This window comes from Chinchilla lanigera, unplaced genomic scaffold (assembly GCF_000276665.1).
Source record: "Chinchilla lanigera isolate Chin_1 unplaced genomic scaffold, ChiLan1.0 scaffold00096, whole genome shotgun sequence".
Classification (NCBI taxonomy): Eukaryota; Metazoa; Chordata; class Mammalia; order Rodentia; family Chinchillidae; genus Chinchilla; species Chinchilla lanigera.
The window spans coordinates 7,977,953-7,987,929 of NW_004955497.1; the positions used below are offsets into that span (position 1 = coordinate 7,977,953).

General features: G+C 38.6%; 1 protein-coding gene across 1 annotated transcript in view; it reads left to right on the plus strand.

Annotated features, from left to right (window-relative positions):
* The first annotated feature begins 481 nt into the window (after nucleotides 1-481).
* Nucleotides 482-9,977, plus strand: part of Pomp (proteasome maturation protein) — an 18,549-nt gene continuing 9,053 nt past the window's right edge. Inside the window, exons 1-4 of the mRNA XM_013505497.1 lie at nucleotides 482-589; nucleotides 3,227-3,324; nucleotides 4,759-4,819; nucleotides 9,523-9,624. Coding sequence (XP_013360951.1) covers nucleotides 587-589; nucleotides 3,227-3,324; nucleotides 4,759-4,819; nucleotides 9,523-9,624 — 264 coding nt within the window. The 5' untranslated portion in view covers nucleotides 482-586. The remainder of the gene's footprint in view (nucleotides 590-3,226; nucleotides 3,325-4,758; nucleotides 4,820-9,522; nucleotides 9,625-9,977) is intronic.

Sequence of the window (9,977 nt, forward strand, 5' to 3'; positions counted from 1 at the left end):
AGGCATGAGCCACCACGCTTGGTTCTTAAATCCTCAGACTCAGCATTGGGTTTTGAACATTTCGAGCCCCGGATATATTTTCTTAAAACATAAAAATAAACTGGAAAAAACCTTGGATCCAACTTTTGCCTCATTAGCTGGACAATCTCAGAAAACTCACCCACCCTACCGAGGCCCCGTTTACCCTACTGTAAAGTGTAACGCGCACCCGTGAGAGACTTTGTGTCTAGCAATGCGATCCGTCTACAGAAGCACAAAGCACGTCTTAAAACGCTGTACACACGACGGCTGTTTACTGTAGAAGCGGAGCTCGCGTCCTCCCTTCCCTACGGCACGTCTCGTCCTAGCCCCCCTCTTCCCAGTCCACACCCTCACTGCGCCCTTGGCCCTTGGTCCCTAGAGATTGCAACCGTGGGAGCCCCGGCCCCGCGCGGCTCCCTCACCGCGACCCGCGCCCTCCTTCCTTCCTCGCCCGGACGGACGCACTTCCGGCGGATGTGGGGGGGCGGCCCCCGGAAACGGAAGTGAGCGGCAGGGCCGGCTGACGGTAACCGGGCTCCGAGGCTGTTCACAGAGCGGGCTGAAGATGGTGAGTGACCCCCCGGGCGGCCCGGGGTGCAGGCGGGCTTGGCGCGATGGCCCGGCAGACAGGCTGCAGCCTCCCGGCTGTCCTCGGCTGGCGGCTGCGGCGTGGGAACGAGGCCAGCTTAGCGTCCCACGATCTGTCGAGTCACGGGGTTGGCGTGGATCGTGGCTCCTCCTGGGCCTGGCCCGAGCTCCGGCGCCGAGAGCAGCGCGCCGGCCTCCCGCTGTTGGTGCTCCTCTTCGGGCGGCGTGCGTGCGCCTCCTCCAGGACCCTCGGCGGGCCCTTGCCTCTTGCCCGTAGCTGGCACGCAGCTGACCAGGGCAACAGAAAGCTCCAAGTCGTGTGCGATGGCGCCGCCGACTCTCGTCTCCCACAAGCCCCCTCCCGCTTCCCAGTCCCCTGTCCCTTGAACTGCTTGGTAACCGGCCCACAACTGTAGTCACTTTTACGTAATTTAGCCTTCCTTTGCATTTCCCCAGAGTTGGTAGTAGGCCCTGTGTTGAGGGGGAAGACAGTCAGTGGTTACACCTCCTTAGTCAGCATCGTTACTGCATTTCTGCTCTTCGCCTTTTCACCTCTCCTGCCTGCCCCCTCCCCCATCTCTGCTTTGCCTTTTGCTTAAAAGTTGTGATATTTGAGAAGATGCCCGCATCTCCATTACCACTGACTGGTGTCCACGCTGCTGTAGGCCCCCTGGCCAAGTCTAGAAAGTTTCTTTGGGAAATTACTGCTGATCGTTGTAAAGAAGTTTGGTAAAGATCCTCAAGTGTTACTAATATTCCATGTTTGTTCTCGTCTATTACTTTATTAGAATCCTGAAGTACTGATTCTGGTATTTTACAGAAAGAAATTGAAAGATGGTAGTAGTAGAACCCAGAGATCAGAATGCCTGCTTTCCTGGTGCATAGAAGAAAGTATTTTTGTCCCATTACAGTAAAGGAGCCTGGCAGGAGGAGGATGCTCATGTAGGATAATTTAGATGGTAATATTTGGAACGTTAACAATCATACAACTCCCGCCCTGGAAGGAGTTCAACTACCTGGTGCAGATGAGTGAAGAGGGCCAGAACGATTTGTACTTTGCTGGCAGTCACAAAGCTGGTTGGTGGTAGTCCACACTAGATTCCAGATTCTTTTCAGTAAGTTCCTGTATGTACGGAAATGGAAACCTGGTGTGCAGGTTCCTGAGTTCCAGACTAGGGTCCCTGGACTTTGTCTTCAGGCATTGATGAACCAATGAAAGGGTTGTGTGTTTTGTTTTCTTTTGTTTTTAGCAGCTTTGGTAGGGAAGGTTGTGTGTTCTAGGAAAATCCTGATATACAGTATTGGAAAATGAGTTAGTCTAGAGCAGCAAGATCCAGTAGAATGCTGTGAGAGCCAGGTCGAGGGTGGGAGAGTGAAGAAACCAGGGACATGATAAAGTACCTGATCAAATAAAACATTCAGATGGATTAAGACATTAGTTGAAAGTTGGTTTCTCAGAATAGTTTCTCTTAGAATAGTGTAAGATTAGATACCAAACCACCTGGCTATTCTACGTTTTTCTGCAGAATTACAGGAGTATTGTAGCTGAGTAAGTCATGGTTTAAAGTCAGCATTTTTATTTGCTTGTTAATGTATTTCCATTAGATTAAGCCCTGGGAGGTAGACCTGTATCCCCAGCACCAAGCAGGATACCTGACACATAATAGGTACTAATATGAATTTGGTGATTGGAAGTACAGATAGATAATACAGTTTGGTAGGATAACAGTATATCTGTTCCAGATGCACTTAGAGCTGGACATGGTGGCACGTGTCTATAATTTCAGCCCTTGGGAGGCTGAGACTGAAGGATCCCTGTGAGTTCAAGTCCTGCCTGGGCTACATAAGCAAGTTCAAGGCCAGGCTGCACAATGAGACTTTGCCTCAAAAAAAAAAAAAAAAAGCAACCAAATGCTCTTTAATTTTTTTTTACACTGTCCTAATTAGATACATTTTTTTTCAGCAATGTCATTCTCATAGAAACTAATCTTCGTGAAATTTTTTTTAGCTTCTGTGACTTTTGTGTTCTAGTTTTTCTGTCTCCTTACTCCCATTTCTTTGTTCTTCTTTCTTGTTCTTAAAGAATGGTATTTCTCAGGATTCTGTCCTCAAAATGTTTTCATTCTCTGTGAAACATTGCAGCTTAAAGGAGGGATCTTTAAAAAATAAAATGAGGGATCTTTTTAGTGAAAACAAATTGCATCAGTGATATCATAACCCTTCAGAAGCTATCAAATTTAGAATAAAAATTAAATTTCTTTCTATGTAAGATTTTCATTTTTTAATTTTGTCAGTCTTTTGTCTCACTCATATGTATATTTAGCCAGTGAAAACTGCTTGTAGCTTGTTCATTTATATTTTCATACCTTTATCCTTGTTATTTCCTATTTCCTTTTTTATTCAAGGTCCTTCTGCCCCTAAATTTGGAACTATTCTTTTCAGTTTATAAGTTCATCATAATGCTTAAGGCATATTCTAATGGTCTAGGTTGTGGACTCTTTGAAGGCAATAGTCTTTTCTGTCCCACTTAAGTAATGCTTTTTACATAGGTATTCTTTATGTATGTGTGTTAAATTCTTTAATATTTAATAGTGGTTTTTTTTTATTTGCATTATAGAATGCCAGAGGACTTGGATCTCAGCTAAAGGACAGTATTCCAGTTACTGAACTTTCAGCAAGTGGGCCTTTTGATCATCATGATCTTCTTCGGAAAGGGTACATGGTGGAGTTATGAGTTTGTCTTTGTTGTAATAAAATATTTCTGTGAATTATTTTTTATTTTTCACATAATTCTTTATAAATATTTTGATAGGCTATAAGTGTATATTTAATTTGGGAAGTACTACCCTTGACAGGGTAAAAAGGCAAGAAGCCCAGATGTTTCCAGTGATGGAGGAAAGATCTCAGCAAGGTAGTACGTTCTGTGAATAGGTCATCCTTCCAGTAGGTGACACCCAGTAGCTTGATTAGGTAGGATTCTTTCTGCTACCCATAATGTAGAGGGCTATTTGTCTCCTTCTTAACTACTGAAATAATTCACTTGTCTTTGGGGGACACTAGAACATAGCAGGTAAGAGGATGGACTCTGGACTCAGGCTGCCTGGATTTGGATCCTCACTCTGCTATTTAGTAGCTCTCTCCCTCTAGGCAAGTTACTCGGTTGCTCTGCCTCTTGTTTCTTTTTGTTTTCTTTCGAGCTACATAGTAAAATGCCCGAGAAGAACTGTATTCAAATACTACTACTTGGAGAATGCTCTGTACAGAGAGAATATGCAATAAATGGCTGCTGCAGGTTTCTAAGAATTCTCTCAGCTCTCAGATTCTCATTTAATATGTAGCATGATAAAGACCAGTAATCTGGTTCTAGCTGTACATCACTTAACAATACTTAGTATGTGTTGGTAAATGCTACATAGAGGTCCAACATGTTTATGAAAGACATATTAAATATTGAATATATATTAGACCTAAAGAAAGAGGCTTAGATACTTTGTATAGTGCAAGAAGCATCTCATTAGACTAATAGTAATAAACACATTACTGAATTCTTTCTAGCCAGATGTAGTGGTACACGCCTGTAATCCTAGCACTTGGAGGCTGAGACAGCAGAATTGCTGTGAGCTTGAGGCCAGCCTAGGCTACATAATAAGTTGAAGGACAGCTAGAACTACATCATGAGACCCTGTCTCAAAAAAAAAATTATTTCTAGATGTAGAATATCATTTAGGACAGATTTTAGAGGGTTTCCTTTAGTGATTGAAGTCTTGGCCACTAATAGCTATAATAAGTACATTTTAAAGCAATTATGATATAGAATATTTGACTATTTTGTTTTGTTATGCAGTTCTATGACTTTTAACAGATCTCAATTTCTGTAACTATTACCATAAATCAAAATACAAATTATTTTACCTCTTCCCTCCAAAACAACTCCCCCATGCCTTACTACTATAATCCTAATTTGGCGAGGGCTTGCTGGGAATTGAACCCCAGTGCCTTGTGCATGCTAATAAGCATGTGTTCTACCACTGAGCTACATTCCCAGCTCGTTTGCTGTATTACTCTACTAGTATACTCTTGGTAGATGCATTATTGAGTTACAGGTATTGAAGTGATGTGTAATCTCCCGTTTAAATTTTTTTCTTCTAGTTTTTCTTGTGTGAAAAATGAACTGTTACCAAGTCATGCTCTTGAATTATCAGAAAAAAATGTAAGTTTGTTACTTGTGTCTTTATTTTTGCCCCCCATAAGAAAATACTTTGAAGGAAGTTATTGTGGTATCATTTTATAAAACCGGTTCTGATGCTGAGGATTCAACCATAAGCCCTTATTCAGTCATAATTTTATGATAGGATTTTAAATTATCACTATATCATTTTACTTAAGCTCCCTTTCTGTACATCCTATTCTGTGTTTTTTTAGTTAATGGAATCCTTTAAAGGTTCATCTGTCTTTCTATTCTCATAATTTCTTCATTTGATAAACCTGTTTTTTCCTGCTATAAAAATAGTTCTTGACATCTAAGTGTCAATAATGGATTTGGATGACCTAGCTTTGACCTCTTTGTCAAGCCTTGGATTTTCAAGGTTCTGAGGGATGTATCCACTCAGCACAGTAGGTACATAGAGTATTACATAAGGCCCATTCTCAAATATAAAACTTGAATGAGAAAATAAACAGTAGGTAAGGGGCTTCATAAAATGCTAAAGAGGACTAGGGATGCACCAGCCATTCATCAGTTCTTTTAAATCTTTTTTCCTTCCTAGAAGCAATCTTGGTATAAGAAAGAATAGAGCAAATAATAGAATTATAGAATGAAAGTTCAAATAAGATGAAACAGTAAGTTACTTAAGTACATTCAGGTTTTATGCCCAGAAGTTGACAACTCAAAATAGCTTTAAAAGCTTATGAATATGATTATGAAACCACAGTTGATCACCTTTGAGAAATAATGAGGGACATAAATATTGTCCTTAGATTGAAGATAGATATTTTAGTTTTCTGAAAGAAATTAATGAAAAAGTGGTTTGAGCTTAAATTGGTCTCTGACCTTATTCTTGCATGAACTGTTAAATATTCTTGCATGACCGTGAGCATTTAGTAAAGTAAGCAGCAACCACCAGCAACTGAATGAGCTCATAACAATTTAATCTTTATTTTCTCTTCCATTAAATTGCCAGTTGGGTCAATAAAGGAATCAAATTACCTAACAAGGGATATGCTTGAGGATAACATGGTGGATTGTAGAACAGAATGAATTGTTTGTAGCCGGTAACTACCAGATAGCAACAACTAAGCAGTTAACAATTCATGAGGGGTATTTTGATAGGGATCTTGACCTCTACCTTCGTCTTAGGTATGCTATAAATACTTACAGCTGTGTTTTATAGACTGAGAGTAATCATTTTATATATATATATATATGTGGTTTGGGGGGTATCTGGTAAGATGAGCTCATGAATACTTAAAGGGTATATGGAAAAAGACTAAGCCAAAACATTAAAAAAAAAATGTTTATAGAGATTAGTATGAAGTTTACATTTGAGATAAAAAAATGAATTATACACACATTAGGTCAGATAAACCTGACTTGCTACATAAAACTTGACAGTTTTAGTTGAATATGTACTAAGTATAAGCCACAAATTAGCCTCCAAAGAGAACAGTACATACAGTTTTGGCCTTTATTAATAATGCTCAAATCATGGCAGTTATACTCTGATACTTTCTTACGTATTAGCCTGGCCATTAGATTTGGAATACTGGTTCTTTTCTGGGCAATACATATTAAGAGAAATTTTGACAAATCTGCCTTGAGATGGGCCAAAAGGATAGAGTCTAACTTCCTAAATCTTCAGAGATTTGGATTATGGCAGGCAGGCTATTTTTAAAAAAAATTTGTGGTACTGAAATTATCTACCGTAATAAAGGCTTTCAGCATAGATTGTGTAGTTGAATTACAAAAGTATCCCACTTATTAGCTAAATAACCTTGGGTAAACTCAACTTAAATTTTAGTCTGGAGAATTAGTAATAGCTCACCCCTTGGTTTGTTTGTGGCATTGGGCAGCTCTCCTTGATTGGGAGTTTCCTTGGTGACAGTGATGAGAAATGACCCTTATCGTGTGCACTAGTGGTTCTTAGTTGGGGTGGGGTGGTATTTTTGCACCCCACACTTCAAACATCAGTTCTGAAAACATTTTTGGCTATCAAAAGTGACATGGCTAGAAGGGTGGCAGAGATTGTTAATATTGGCATCTATTGGGTAGAGGCCCCAGGTACTGCTCAGTGGGACAGGTCCCACAGTAAAGAGTTACCTAATCCAGTGTAACAGTATTGCCAGCAGTTGAGAAGCCGTGATCCATCTGTAGTGTCTTCCCAGCTAGATTCTGGGATAGGTTGTTTCTTCTGTTTTGTTAGATACATCACCATAATCTAACTTTGCACGTGTTTTCTAATATATATGTTGGTTAATAATTGTAGTTTTAATAATCACAAATTGGGTGTATTTATCACATCTATATGAATTGAATTTTTCTGCATAAAATTACATTTATCAAGGGGCTGGGGATTTAACTCAGCGGCACAGCGCCTGCCCGGCAAGTGTGAGGTCGTGAGTTTGATTCCCCGTACGGGAAAACAAACAAAACAAAACAAAATTCCATTTATCAAGAGGATAACTATTTAAAAGAAGCCCTTCACTTAAAACATCAGATCAGATGCCCATAGTAAAATGCCGATTTTTCTGAAGGACCACTTGTCAAAGGTTTGCTGGATCAAGCTAAAGTAATTAAAAACTACTTTGCTGACAACATACTTTTTTTATAACTTTATTTTTTTATTAGTACATATTTGTCATATATATTGATCATATTTCTCATAAGGAATTTGTACCTGTACATAATATATCTTATATCTTCTATTTTTTTCCCATTTCCCTCCCCTCCCTTGAATCCCACCCCCCATCCCTGTTTACAAAAGCTTTGGTTTCATTTACTCCCTTTCATTCTCTTTTTTTTTTCCTTTTTCCTTTCTTCTCTTCCCCCACCCCCTCTGTTGTTTCCCTTCCTATTTCAATATATTCTTCCTACTTGCTAAAATCTATCCTCAGTTATACTCCTTATTTGCCCTTTGGATTTCTCACACAAGAGAAACAATGCAATATTTAAACTTGTGTGTTGAATCTATTGTACTTAAGCTTACATTCTTGAGATGCATCTATTGTCCTACAGTGACTCAATTTATCCTTCTTTAGGGCAGAGTAGTACTCCACTGTGTATATATACCACATTTTCTTTATCCATTCATTTGTTGATGGGCATATGGGCTGTTTTCCAAACTTAGATGTTTTAAATTGTACTAGTATAAATGTGAAAATGCTCTATCACTGTGGTATGATGTTTTTCACTCTTCAGGAAGATACTAGAAGGGGAACAACTGGGTCAAATGGAACCTCTAATAGTAGTTTCTTGAGGGATCTCCATACTGGATTTTTCATAGTGGTTGTACCAGTTCACATTCCTGCTAGCAGTGAGGAAGGGTTACTTTTTCCACACAGCCTCGCCAGCATTTGTTATTGGTGATTTCTTCCCACCCACCCTTGGTACTCTATTTTATTGGTACACATTATATGTCCGTAATGGTAACATTCATCATAGGGAATTTGTACCTGTACAGGATATATCTTGCTGCTGCGTTTTTTTCCTACTCTCCCTTCAACCCCCTTCCCTTCTTTATTTACAAAAGCTTTATTTCTATTTTTATTTCTTATCCCTTCCTTTCCCCTTCCCTCTCCCTTGTTTCTTTTCTCATTTGAACATTTTCTTCACATTTCCCAATATCTATTATATATTTTGGGCTGATACCATACTTATACTTCATATATGTGGTCCCCAGTCATGTCCCAAATAGTCCTAATCTCTCCATAGATTTTCGATGAAATGATTTTTTGGATGACTGTTAGAAAAGAATCTTATTAAGAGAGTATGGTGTACTAAAAGATAATCACAAGTCATTTTCCTCATTATGGTTACCTGGACTTAAATCTTTATAGCATTCTGTTACTATATTGCCATCACAAAGAGCTATTTTGAGAAAATTTTGTTTTAGAATACAGTAAAAAAAAAAAAATAGAATACAGTCAAATTGATTTCATTTTGCCCAAGGAACTAATAAGGATTAGCATTTCTTAAAAATATTGTTAGTGCATCTGATTCTGAAAATATTACTCATTAATACCTAACACAAATTACATAGACTTTCTTCCAGACAATTTTCTCCCGAGTTAACACTAAAGAATGGAGTTTAAATATTGAAGTTTAATTAATATTATAATGGTTTGATTGCTGTATTTCATAATGAAATCCTTTGAAATACTTATTTTCATACTCAGATGTCCAGTCTTTATCAGTGCATGTGAGATTTCCTGATCTCAGATTACTTGCACCTTTTCTTTGCTCTAACCAGTTTTGTAGTACTTCTAATCAAAAACACTGAAAGATGCTTATGCCTTATTAAGTACCTCTGTAATATGAAAAGCATTTCTGAATTTATTAGTTTTACCTCTTTTTTTTGGAGACAGGGTCTCACTATGCAGTTCAGGCTGGCCTTAAGCTTGCTTTGTAGCCCAGACTGGTCTTGAACTTTCAACAATCTTCCTGCCTCAGCCTCCTAAGCGTTGGGATTACAGGCGTGCACCACCATGTCCAGCTAATTTATTAGATTTATAAATTCAAATTTTAGGTAATAATTTATACCGGTGAAGTATACTTGAAAGCTGGATAAAACATAGACATAAATGTTCTAAAATTTATCATAAGAAATAGAAGCGCTTTGTTTTTATATCAGTTATGGATATTACATTCTTTTGTCTAAATGTGGTGTTATGTATGTATCAATTCATTGTCTTTTGTAGTTCCAGCTCAACCAAGATAAAATGAATTTTTCCACACTGAGGAACATCCAGGGTCTCTTTGCTCCTCTAAAATTACAAATGGAATTCAAGGCAGCGCAGCAGGTGAGTTCAGGCATGTGTTCCTTATGTGTCCTGCGTGAGTTGGTATCAGGCTTAAAGACTTCTGTTTTCTGCTTTCCCAACAACTTTCAAGCCTTACTTTTTCTGTATCCTCAGTCTGTTTTACTTTCTACTCTTTAGGATAGGACCTTGATTCTTTCTTCAAAGAAGAGAAGAGAAGTCATTCAATGGAAAACTTTAAATTTTAGACTGTGTGTGAAAACTTGCCTGCATCTACTTTCATGTTTTTCTGGGTTCTGTTGAACTTGAAATCCCTATAGGAATATTGTCTTGGTTACTTTTCTTTTTTTTTTTTTTTTTATTTTAAAGAATAAAAGAAGGATAACATAATAATA